The 12,960-nt window shown below is 43.0% G+C and overlaps 1 protein-coding gene across 5 annotated transcripts in view; it reads right to left on the bottom strand.

Annotated features, from left to right (window-relative positions):
• LOC112576623 (epithelial splicing regulatory protein 1-like) overlaps positions 1-12,960 on the bottom strand; it is a 42,969-nt gene that overhangs the window by 26,407 nt on the left and 3,602 nt on the right. For 2 of the 5 annotated variants that reach the window (XM_025259216.1, XM_025259218.1), the window contains exons 2-3: positions 9,807-9,950; positions 4,744-4,969 (exon numbers count right to left, since the gene is read on the bottom strand). In XM_025259216.1, the coding sequence (XP_025115001.1) occupies positions 4,744-4,969; positions 9,807-9,950 (370 nt within the window). Of the gene's footprint in view, positions 1-4,743; positions 5,311-5,398; positions 6,140-9,806; positions 9,951-12,960 lie in introns of those variants that run through there. The other 3 variants (XM_025259217.1, XM_025259219.1, XM_025259215.1) reach the window with 2 other exon arrangements.

Genomic DNA, 12,960 nt, shown 5'->3' with positions numbered 1-12,960 from the left:
TTTGCAGAAGCCACACCAACCACACACAGGACGAGTCGCTTATCAGACCAGGTACAAATTTTATCTAGGTAAGCCCCTCCAGTCCTCACCCAACTCACTCCACGCATGCGCAGTGAACTAACGAAGCGACGTGGCACACTCGGGTCAGCCATGTGTATCATACGAATGCGAAGCTTTCCTGAAGAAGTGAGAAGCATTCGGTATTCGATTTCAATAAATCAGTCAATCAATCAATCAAAAAGATGCAAATGCCTCTAGTTGTTTGATGTTGTCTCAATAACAAACAATTTCTCTCGAGCCAAACAGGTGAGAAAAGAACCCCGCTGAAGATGTAATTTAGCAGACGAGAAAAATTCACTCCAGCAGTCTTTCCTTCCGTTGTCAGTCCTTATTGGTGACTCAGAAAAGTGCAAAGTAAAAGAAGCTCTGGGTACCTCTGAGCACCCTGACCTCTAACCCCGTGTGTGTGTGTGCCTCCTACGTGTCACACCTGTTTATGATGCAGTCTACCCTACAGGTGGGAATCTACATGCAGAACACACCTGCTGACACCAAACTGTCAACAAAATCCCAAGCGTTAGACAAGGCGAACGTGATGTCATCAAGACAGGGGACATTAGCATTCACGTGAGGAAGCCGCGACTGTGAGTGACGAAACCTCACGGAAAGGGAGGTAAGCGGATCGCCAACGACAGACGGAAGTGAGCCTCCTTCCCAACTCGATCCTTTGCGCATGCCCCGTGGACTGGTTTCTGGGATGAGGCAGTTGGGACAGTAAAGTGAGGCTAGCCTCGTCATCATTCGTATTTTTGGGTTTTTCAATTTGACTTTAATTTTTTTTGTAAGCCATTACCGTCAGGCGAGGACAGAACAAAACTGAGGATGACTCTCCTGTCACTAAAAGTCGCCTGGGGCTTGTCGGGAGGACACGTGACGCAAACTGAAGCAATGATTGGTTCTTACGACAGAGCCGATGTAAACAACTTTTATTTTTGTTTTTATACCATTTTCACTACGTCGCCAGAAATCAACGTTCTCACTCAAATGAGAAAATGGAATTTTTTGGTCAAGAGCTTTCAGAATCCTAATGAAGCCAAAGATGATGTCATCGTGTGACATGACATAATGTTTTTTTTTATGTTAATTTTGTCCTCGTCGGTTAGACGGTGACTAGTCTCCATTTTTTTCCCCCGCCGGTAGACTTCGTCATGCTCTGTGTTTACTGTTGGCTTCTGTTACATCCCTTGTTATCTTCTGGGTTGTCTCTCTGTGCCTGCACCTCGCAACATTTTTATTTTATTTTATTTTTATTAAGGACTAGTTTGTTGTTTAACGGTCTCTACTGTGTCTTGCCGCTTCTTTACTTTTGGATCTGTGTCAGAATAAATTTAAATGTTTGATCTCTTTTCTGCAGCTACATGTTCTCTGTTGGTGATGCAAATGTTGTATCCGTCGAGTGCACTTACTGCTGCGTGGTTTCTGTCAGTCCATCCACTCCGATCTTTATCCACTCGGAGTGTCTGCGTCTGTATGTGTGTTTTAGGAAATGTTGTGTCTATCTTTGTATTTACCTTTCTTTTGTAAAGCATATTGAGTCTTTTGGTTATCAAGCGCTATATAAACTTCTTCTTCTTCTTCTTCTTCTTCTTCTTCTTATTATTATTATTATTATTATTATTATTATTATTATTAATGAATTATGCACTGAATTTCAGATTTTTTCTACACTTGGTATTTTTAATCAGGAAAATAATTAAGGAGAAAGTGATTTGTAGAAGCGTGTATTTTTCTCGCAACGTTGACTAAAACTCCGCCAAGCGAAAGTAGCTCTAGAGAGACGTAATGGAGCAGACATTCCAAAGAGAAGTCAAGATCTTGTTACACGTGGACCAAAAACTAGACGTACGCAGCATGAGAAACAATAACAAGACCCATCTGTGCAGAAACAATCGTTTCGTGGTTGTTGTATCATAGAAGCGTCTAGATGTCTTTGTGCAGCCATCTCGTCGTCTGCTTCACTGACGTCATTACTTTTTGTCGTCATCCGGCGTCATCAACACGTCATTGCCAAGATGGGCAGATGCCGGAGATAAACAATTGTCTAACAATTCTCTCAACTTCAAGTCCTGCGACAGATGCCGGAGATAAACATTGTCTCAACCAGACGCCCCGCTACAAGTTTTATATCGCATCGTAAAACTTCATCAAACAAGTAAGCCCGGTGTTTGTCAAACAGCATCAAGCAAACAATTAGACAATAAGTCGGTTTCTCTGAAATCAGATCGAGCAGTTGTTGTTTTCTTCACAAAAGCATCATGGAAGACACTGAGGATGGGACGATGTATATGTGAGTGAATTATCAATTATCAAATAAATAAATAAAAATTAAAAAAAAAAGCAAAAAAATAAATAATAAAAAATAATAATAAAATAAATAATGAGATTCTGAGTGATTAACGTCTCATAATATAAAAGCAGGTTAATCAAGCAGATTTTGGAGTATCTTGTAAAAATTTGCAAGCATGTGAAAAGGTAAAAGGTTTCTGGGGTGTTTTTTTTCAGATGGTTCCACTAACACAGTGAAATGTTGCTGGAGTTTGTTGCTGAAACGACGAACTGTGTGCATGGGAACAGGAACACACTTCTAATTCCGAGGTCCACGAACATTTAAATCTTGACAACAACGAGCTCTCCGTGAAGCATGATGTGAAAGACATGGATACACAATGTTTGTCATCACAAGGAGCATTAACAACAACACATACTGCACGTTTTACCTGCACGTCATACGTTGTGGAGTTTAAACACAACGTCTCTCAATCACCTGCAATAGCCCCCCGCCCTGCAGGTGCCGACAAACAGCACGGACCCCCACGGACCCCCAGAGCAAGATTCCGCCAGCGTGTGTGACCGGTCCCCCATTATGCTCTGGCACGCCACCCGGCCGACGGCGGGTATGCTAGCGAACTAAGTCACCTGACACAGGCTTCTCACAGGATATCGCGATCTCAAACCGGGTGCAGCTCGCACCCGGAACGAAAGGGGGCGTCAGACCTGACACTAGCTCTAGCTCTCGGGTGAACGGGTGCTGACGTCGGCCTTCGTTGGTCCGGATTGTGAGTCCTTCAGACGTAGTCAGTCCACAGGACACTGCGGCGTTGAAGCTGAGCAGACTTCTACTTTTTCTCTTGACGATACTTTGAAGGAAGGAGGCAATAAAGCTATAAACATAACAAGCCACTCTAAATAACTTTAAAGTACGCCGTCCTGGACCTGGGGATGTGTGGCGCATAACGCTACCCGTTGATACGACGTGCAGACGGCAGCCATTAAATGAAAACTAGGAGACATTGTGAATAAGCTGCCGAGAGAATTGAATCCAAACAGTTTTTAAAAAAAAAAAACAACAACAAACAAACCCAAACAAACACGCGAAAGGTGTGAAAATGTCAAAGAATACAGGAGAAAGACGGTTGCTGTTCGCAACTGAAAACTCCATCGAAGACATTCAATGGGAGGAGGTCACCCCCCTGGAGACTGTTCAGCCGCAGAGAGCAGTCATGGTGATGGTACCTTACTACCTAGAGATCCCGGTCATCCACAGCGAGGACACGAGGGCTGAGGCGACGATGTGCGGCGATGGAGTGATGGGGGCCGAGAGGGTGGTGCGCGTGGAAGGTGCGCAGGCTGCAGCCCCCATCGTGGTTAGAGAAGATGCTCCGGGGGAGTCGGTAGGAGACTACAGAGAGCCTACACCTGAGTAAAGGGGGTTTGCTTGGAGCATAATCCCTAAGTAAAGGACAATGAACGAGGAATGCCTTGTAAAAAAGATTAAATAAGAGACGCTAAGGAACACAACATAAATAAGGAACTCAGCGTAAAGTGAATTCTAAAGATTTTTAAAAGTGAAGGTGCTTTGAAATGTGGCTGAGGACGCTGTATAGTGAAGTTTAATAAAGATTAAAAACAGCACACGAAGGATGCAAAATTAAAGGTCAAAAAAAGTGAAAAGGTGTGTAAACAAAATTTGAAACATTTGCCTGGTCTACCTTTGACCTCAAGGTCTGAGGCAGGAACCACGTGCTGTCCTCCTACAGCAACACACGAGATCCGTGTACACCAACGTCACTACCTCTAAAAATAACTGAATAGAAATTCCAGTAACAGTGGGGCACTCTATGGACTGTAATGCCTCTCCCACTATAATTGACTAAAAGGACAATTTTGTAAGGAAGTCTGACACACCGAACATTGTAACCCCACACGGAGAATTACGAATTATTTAGAAGTAATCGGGTGGTAAGCTTATGTGTCACATCTATCCGGCTACACGACACTGCGACAGAATCGAACAAAAAAACCAGTTTGGATAAAGTTTCTTTGCCCTGTGAAGGATGGCAAGTTTCTACCTTCAAAACATTCCTCGCCTAGACTTGAATGGTCGGGTGCAGGTCGGGGCCCGCAGTAGAGAAAAAACTACCTTACTGTGCACCCACGGAGGCAATCTGAAACTTGGCTATTAAATCTGCCTCTGGATATTCATATGACATCATAAAAGTATTTTATAAGAAAATAAACAAGAATCGTTTCCGGATATACCGGAGGACACATAAAAAGATAAGGGAGAGACGTATAGGAGTGGGCAACGTCCACTACGCCATCAGGGGTAGATCTGTGCCACAAACGGCTGTCATCTACGGTTACTTACGTGACTGAAGGGGTGACAGAGGCAACAAAGGATACAATCTAACATGGCTTTGACGCTTGTGACTGGTCCGTAGTCGTAGCGCTTTCGGAATTCTTTCCTGAGGTCGTAGAAGCGGTAGAAGTAGGACGGGAGGCTCATGTTCTTCGAGCAGGCCTCGTGGTGCACGCATTGCCGCATGTGGCACTGGCCGTCCGTCAGGAAACAGAAGGAGCCGCCACCTTGGTCAGGATGAACTCCTTTGGAAATCAAAGATTTGTCCAGCTGTGGGGAAATAAAACGCAACACGGCATCAGCAGAATATTCTGTGACTACGGTGCTACCCAAGGTAAAATAATTAAACAAATGTTCAGTTCCACAGCTGTGAAAGAAAACAATTTCCCGGAGAAGTCTGAGCCCGTCCTCTTCAAATGACAACGGTTTAAAAGAGATTTTAATGTTATTTTTCTGTCCGTTTGTTGGTCTCTTTACACCTTCTTCCTTTCTTTCGTGTATTATCAACTGTCTTGATTTAGTATAGATATACATGTATGTACAAGCGTATACACATGTTTGTATGTACGTGCGTTCAATTTCTTTTTGACAGACACACTTCAGAATTTGCAACAGATCAAATTGTTAGTCATCTGATGACAACGACAGGGAGTCGGGATGTGTAAAAAGATTTATAAATCCCGACTCCTGTCGTTGTCATCAGATGACGAACATTTCCAGCAATTCGCTGACATTTCTCTCTTTAGACATAAAAGTAGGTGTCAGGTAAAATAAACGTTTGATCTTTGCCACCCGGCCGAAAAGGTAACGAATAAAGAATCTCCTCCCTCCTTCAAAGCCTCGGGAGCTCCTTTCGCTCCGTGGCAGCTGAGGATGTCGGCAAAAGAAGGGGCATCCCTCCTAAACAAATCATTAACTCCTACAAACACCGGGGATTTAGTTTGGGCTTCTGTAGACCTACAGGACCCTGGGGTCGAGTCCCGGACCGGACAAGACATTAAGACGTCTTAAGTGAGGATGACGTGTCACGTGGCAAATGTCGGCGTCCAAACAAATCACTGACTCAGCTGACAACCATTACTGGCTACATTTCTTTTTTCTTTCCTTTTATCTCGGTAATTAATTGCGGGTGTGTCAAGACGTGTCACCCTAGGAAAATGCATTAAAAATAGAATTTTATTTTTAAGCACAGTTGTGCGATAAACAAGAAAAAAGTTGGCGTAAAAATATCGCCGAATTATTTTTTCTTATTAATTATTTTCCGTTATTATAATTAAACTTGTTAAGACCATTGAATTGTCGAAGTATTGTGTTATCAACGCGAATAATGCTGCTGTTGGCTGATTGCAAATATATTTCTAGATTTCTAGCTTTCTCATAAAGTAAGTTGTAACGTTGCTCTGAAAATAAAAATATATGAATGAAAATGATTGTGTAAGGAGAAAATATTTTGTGGAAAATATCTTTCTGTCTCATCCTCATCTTCGTCGTCCGTTCTTATGTCGTCTATATTAATACTATTTGTAGTCTATAGTAGTACTACTTGCAGGGAGCACGCGCGCACGCACACATACACACAAGATAGCGGGTGTCTGCGCATGCGCCCACCTGTCATCACTAGACTACTTTGCCGTTTATGGACTGTTTACTGCAGTATTACTACACTTAGAGATGAGCGTCTGTCAGTGTGTTACTTCTTCAGGTTCCGTCCAACTCTCGAGACATGACGAAGCCACGTGTTTAACCGCGTTTAGCTCCAACAGAACAATTAACGTGGGCTGGTCATAAACTACACGCGGCCATGTTACATTTATTGCTCGGGCACAAGGTTTTTGTGTGGAACATCGCTGTCTAACGGTTTTCAATAAAACCTGGCGGTGCGCCTTTTGCTGAAAACTTTCTTGACTATCGACGCTTAAAAGGTTATCTATGAGTATAGAATGTAATGTGTAGCTAAAGAATGTAATCTATAAGTATAGAATGTAATGTCTAGCAATAAAATGTACTCTATAGGTGTAGAATGTAATGTATAGCTATAGAATGTAATCTATCAGTATAGAATGTAATGTCTAGCAATAAAATGTACTCTATAGGTGTAGAATGTAATATATAGCTATAGAATGTAATCTATAAGTATAGAATGTAATGTATAGCTGTATAATGCAATATATAAGTATAGAATGTAATGTCTAGCAATAAAATGTACTCTATAGGTGTAGAATGTAATATATAGCTATAGAATGTAATCTATAAGTATAGAATGTAATGTATAGCTGTATAATGCAATATATAAGTATAGAATATAATGTATAGCTATAGAATGTAATCTATTAGTATAGAATGTAATGTATAGCTGTATAATGCAATATATAAGTATAGAATATAATGTATAGCTATAGAATGTAATCTATTAGTATAGAATGTATAGTATAGCTATAGAATGTAATATATAAATATAGAATGTAATGCATAGCTATAGAATGTATTCCATACTTATGTAATTGAATTGTATAAATATAGAATGCGTTATGCATGTATAGAATGAATTGTATAGCTATAGAATGAATTCTATAAGTATAAAATGCATCGTATAGCTATAGAGAGAAAATGAGAGAACATTGCCCTCTTGGCGCCCCACACGCGTGTACTACCCCGCCACTCGGACTCACAACGACACCACCACCACCACCCACACCAAGCACAGCGTCGACAACCTCCACGTCGTGGCCACGTCGTCACGACACGACACTGCGACACTTATCAGCAGCTGCACCCCTCCCGTGCCCACCCGCCCTGAACACCTGTTGACTACAGAGAAGGTAGAGTGAAAACAATAGACAAACAGCTGCTGTGTGTTCACGACGGCCACCCTGAGACCCACACACATGGCTCTAAAAGCTGCCTTTAGTTTGTTTCGTGCTTCTCTCCGTCTACCCGACATACTGTGCATGGCTTCTTTTCTCTTTTTCTTCGTATCTCTGTCTTTCCGTCTTCTCCTTATTTTCAGCGTTTGCAGGGAAATATGTGAGATCATAGGATATGAACCATAACTATGTCTAGTACTATCACCGTCAACCTAGAGGACCCTGTTGGGGACACGAGATGTACGCACACTAGGACTGCAACAGTTCAGAAAGATGGACAAAGGTGGTAAAGGTAACAACGGTCTACTGCCGAGCCTCTGACGTCATGCTTGAGCCTCCGTAAAGGTCGCCTGGGGTCAACACAGTTGACTCTCCCTTGTAGATAGCTAGATGAGGGTTGTTCCCCCAGTTTACACACCAAGCTGTGCTCATTTGCATCCATATTCGGATATTACCCAGACTAGATGTCTGTCATTTCAGTGAGAACGAACACTATACAGAAATATCATAATGTACAGCTGTGTTCCCCCTATGTTTATATGAAAACAGATAATAATAATAATTAATCAACGCCATCGTGACACCAACGTTTCGATCTGTTTTTGCCACTTACTAAAAATGTCTGCTGAACGAAATAAATGAAAGTGTCTGTCCTCATGTCCTCAATGGTGACAGTGTCTGTCATGGTTCATTCTATCTTCATACACAGTTCATGCGAAAAATGAGATAATTAATTTTATGTTTATGTCCCTAAAGGGTTCATGTCCCTAGCTGGACACAAGACTGTCAGATGGGACTGTACTCCACGCAGGTCCTTTGTTCCTGCATCACAGGAGCAAAGTGAGGAGGGAAGGGGCAGTGATGGGGATGTAGAAAAGCTTGTCTTGAGTTAAAGGACGGGAGGGAGCGAGGCTGAGGTTTGGCAAACAGCGACGACAAACTAGACTTGAGGTGAAACAAAGGACCGTGTATGCTTAACTGTAATCTGGCGAAATGGGAGTTTTGTGTGACTTGCCCCCTTCTCTCCCCATCCTGTCACTGCCGTGGTCAATAGACAGACCCACTCTACACGTCTTGCAACTTTTACAGAGAGAGAGAAGGAGGGGAAAAAAAACTATATGGGTTGCGGGAGGATGAGGAGGATGGGGAGAAGTATGCTCGCTCGCGCACACACACACAAAGACAAAAAAGTGGTGGAAAACAGGACTAGCCCTAGTTTGCAGTCCCCTTGCCCTCCCCACTCATCAAGTCTAGCAAAGGCCAGCGGACAAGCGAAGGAGGAAGGGAGGACCCCCTTCTCCACAATATAAACAGATGACTACGCGCAGGTCAACCTGGCAACCGGCAGCTTGAGGTCCCAGAGTGGGGTCACCTGAATCACCCGGTGACGTGTCGTCGCCAAAGAAAAAGTGGCTGGCGATGTAGGTTTGTGTAGATGTGATGATGGTGTCGATGAAAAAGGTTAATGCTCGTGTTGTGTAGGAGTCTATACACCTACATCGTTGACACCCTGTAAACTGACCAGTACTCCAGGGAAACTCTGGGGACGCTAACAATGTCTCTGGTTTGCTAACAGTCACATTCTCTGGAAACTGTCGAGACACGACCACGAGCAAGGTTGTGCAGGTGAAGGCCGTGTAGTCGTGTGACATCCACAGAGGCAGGTGAAGACAGATGGAGCGTGGGTGGTCACAAGACTAATGACAAATGTGCGAAGACCAGAATATATCTAACGGCAACGACCAGACACCTAGAGTCACAGATGGTGTGAGCGTCAGTCAGAAGAGCTTACATATGACAGATATGGGAAGAAATGAGGGAAGGTGAGGGAAGATATAAACTTATCAATAATAATGATATTGGATAAAATATGGAGGGTTTCTTCAACCACTTGGGAAAAATACTACATCAGTGAAAATATTCTTATCATGATTATGATCCATGATGTGTTAATAAATTGCCTTAGCTTTTTAAAGCCATGTGTTCTACATCTAAATCTGTGTCACAGATAGGTGATGAAACGACGAAATTATCAGCAGTAATGATTGGTTTCTTCCAAGATGTCTTACGTGATGAACATCAGACCGAAACTCTTAGGTTTTCAATTCCCGACGACAAATCATCTGGGTTTTCATACCTACATTGGCATATTTTCTTACGGGAAAGTATCATCATCATCATCAATAATAAAATAGGGGTTCCAGAAATGTGTGAGTCTCCAGTGAAGCGAGCCCCTGACTGACCTCCTCCAGCACGAAGTCCAGTGGCTGACCGTTGCGCACGGCGTTCTCGTCCAGCCCCGTCTCCTCCTTGCACTCGTCCGTCAAGATGGTCTCCGCCAGGTCCGTGGGCTGTGGCTTCACGTAGTGGGCCTTCAGCGTCACCACCTGCAACAGGGCCGGCCAGCTACGTCAGTACTACGTCAATACTACGTCACTGACATGGTACACAAACGTCAACGTTGGTCAAGCAGTACGAACTAGAATTGTAAGATGAGGACATTGTAGACTTTGTAAATACCTGTCTGCTTGTTGGTCCGAGTCTATTTCAATTTACTTTTACATGATCTGCTTTTCGTTAAAACTTGAAAAAAAATCTCATTTATATTGAAGATTTTCACTTAAATATCAGATTAAAATGTCTGCTGAGCACGATTGAAGTAGTCTAATGGGATACCCCATGTAAACAACTGTATTTCCCCTTTTTGGGTTGGTTTTGCTACTTTTGATAATATAAACTCTAATGTTTTGTTTGAAAATCCTGTAACCATTCCCGCGTCTGTCTATTCAAGAAAGCGCCAGGTCCTCCTCATAAATGAAGATATCGTCTTTATTCTCACTCTCTCTTTCTCTCTCTCTCACACACAAACAGACACACGCATACTCGGCTTTAAATATCTATTACAAATGGTAGAGGGATGAGATGAGAGAAAGAAAGAACAGTATAAAAAGCTGGCAAAGCAATTAAAGCGAATGGCAGACGCCTTCTTTAAAAAGTTAGAGTCAACACGTTGGACGTTGACAGCTGGTTAACTGAACAATATAAGACTAACCCTGAGGTAGTCTCCCTGTGCCACGTGTCTAGGACTGAATGGGAAGGGAGGGGGAGGGAGAGAATATACAAAACAACAAAGTCGATCTCCTTCTCCTGATCATAGGGAGTCTCTCTTTTGAATGCCGCCGTGATCAAGACACAAGATTCGCTCGACTGCCCCCTGGGTTGTCTTGAATGAAAAGGCCAGCGTGCATGCTGAGGGTGAGGTGAGGTGGGGTGGGGTAGGGGACTGGGACCTACGTGCAACTTATCTCCTCTCTGCACGCTCACGTCATCAACAATTTCATCGCTTGCCTATCCCCACCCACCCCCTCCCGATTTATTATTTGTCTCGCCATATGACTACATGTCCTTTGTGCTTTGTCTTGTGTGAACTTCTTGCTTAACCCTGAGGTTGAAAACGTGAAGGACCGTCAGAGACGTGGTGCCGCGGAACTTCCCTGATGAGTTAAGCGATGACAGTAACGCTTCCGTGTTTATTTCCTGCTCGCTTTTCTCAAAAAACAAAACTCACTTTTCTTCTTCAAAACGAACCACAATGTTGTTCGTTACAACTAAGTGTTGTTAGAAACACAGACAAGCAAATCTGAAAAAAGTTAAAAAAAAAATCTTCTAATCCAGCGTCTTGTAAAATGAAAACTCTAGGGCGGGATTCGTTAAGCGTTCAAATATTATCCATACAGGTGAACATTTGAACCTTTATGGGTACTTTGAAACGGGGTAGGAACGAACGAAAGAAAAAAAAAAAAGATTTACTGCATTATGCAAAAATAATTAACTGTCCTTAAAAAAAAGTTACGACTCAAGTCTTGGGACTAAGGCCAGTCAGCCATGACTTAGAAGTAGGACAACTCCTAATAATCGGGTGTAATTGCGGGTATGGTGTGTGTGTTTAAGTCTTCCTGGGGTTTCAAACAGAAAACAAACGTGACTGCATGACGGAAAAAAGTTATTTTTGGCAGGTGGCAAGTGGGTTGGTTGTCCCGTTCACTTCTCCTGCCTCATAAACCGAAGACAATGATTATTAGTTAGGTGCAAGGAGGCAGAAAGGTGTCAGTCAATTACGTAGATAGGTAGACTTTGGTATACCGTGACGAAAAAACTGGAAGAAAGGGGAACAAAAACCAACAGAGGGACACACAGACAGACGCACTGACTACAGATCGCTGCAGACACACCTGAGTAGGGACACAGAAGGCGTGGGAACTAGGTGTTCACTAGACACGACATGTGGTTACACTCTCTTCAATTCGCACTTTGCCTGTGACCTGTGACCTGTGCACCAGACAATGACTACGAAGCACTTCTGGGGCCGAAGTTAGGAAGCGAGGGTAAGTCGTTGCCCTGGGGTAACATGAGAAACGCAAGGACAAGCTTCGTGTCTCCGTATTCTTATCCCTGTGTCTGTATTTATAAACCAGTGATAAAGATGCTATATGTAAACATATAACTCAGTGGCTTTTTTTATCGGAGACAAGACAACTACCCTCACTTTACTCCGGGATTAGTGTTTACGTGAGTTCCCTGCCGTTCATTGTAATTCGATAGAGTAGACACTCATGCCAGTCGGTTCTACAAGCATTTGCTGACCCTTGTAAGCCAATGGAATGTACAGTCAGTCCATAAGGTCTACATTCATAAGTATTCCTTGTAAAATAATGAAGTAAGCAAGTATTTACTGCAATCCCTTGTAACCCGAAGTACCTCAGACCATTGAGGTTTATAACCACTGACAGCGACCCCTTGTAACTCAGTGAAGTGTGCAGTCAGTCAACCAAACCTAAAACCATTGACCCGAGTCTGCAGTTTATAGCAACCACTTCAAACTACAGTCGACATTTATTAAAAGAAGTCTACACGTAGTCGTAGGAGTCTATAGCAAAGCCGCCGCAGTCCATCATTAGTTGTGTCTACAGACCTCCGCTCGTTGTCCTAGGATGAGCCATGGAGTGTACAGGTGTGTGACATTCCACAGCGACATGGTGTCAGCCACCCTAATATTTTGAGGAGGAGACCGAGACTGGTGTTGCCTGGTAAAGAAAGTATTTCAACCCGTGTGTGCAAGTCACGGCACCACCACAGACACGACATCGGTGTTGTACTTCATATTTCGGTTCATCGTGTGGGTAAACCTCGAGGGCAGTATATATAATTGTCAGCAAGAGGCCAAGGAATGATATTAAAATTGTGACTGTGTTGATATATGGTACAGAAAGCTATCACATATGATACAGTAAAATGAGGTGTATGTTTTGGTGGATAAACAGCTGACAGACTTGTACAATTTGCGTACAGGAGTTGTTCCCATGGACAAAAAGATCTCTTTCCTCTTTATCTGTGTGA

This window comes from Pomacea canaliculata, linkage group LG12 (assembly GCF_003073045.1).
Source record: "Pomacea canaliculata isolate SZHN2017 linkage group LG12, ASM307304v1, whole genome shotgun sequence".
In the NCBI taxonomy this organism is placed as follows: Eukaryota; Metazoa; Mollusca; class Gastropoda; order Architaenioglossa; family Ampullariidae; genus Pomacea; species Pomacea canaliculata.
The sequence above is the reverse complement of the archived record's forward strand: the minus strand, read 5'-3'. Positions and strand labels throughout refer to the sequence as shown.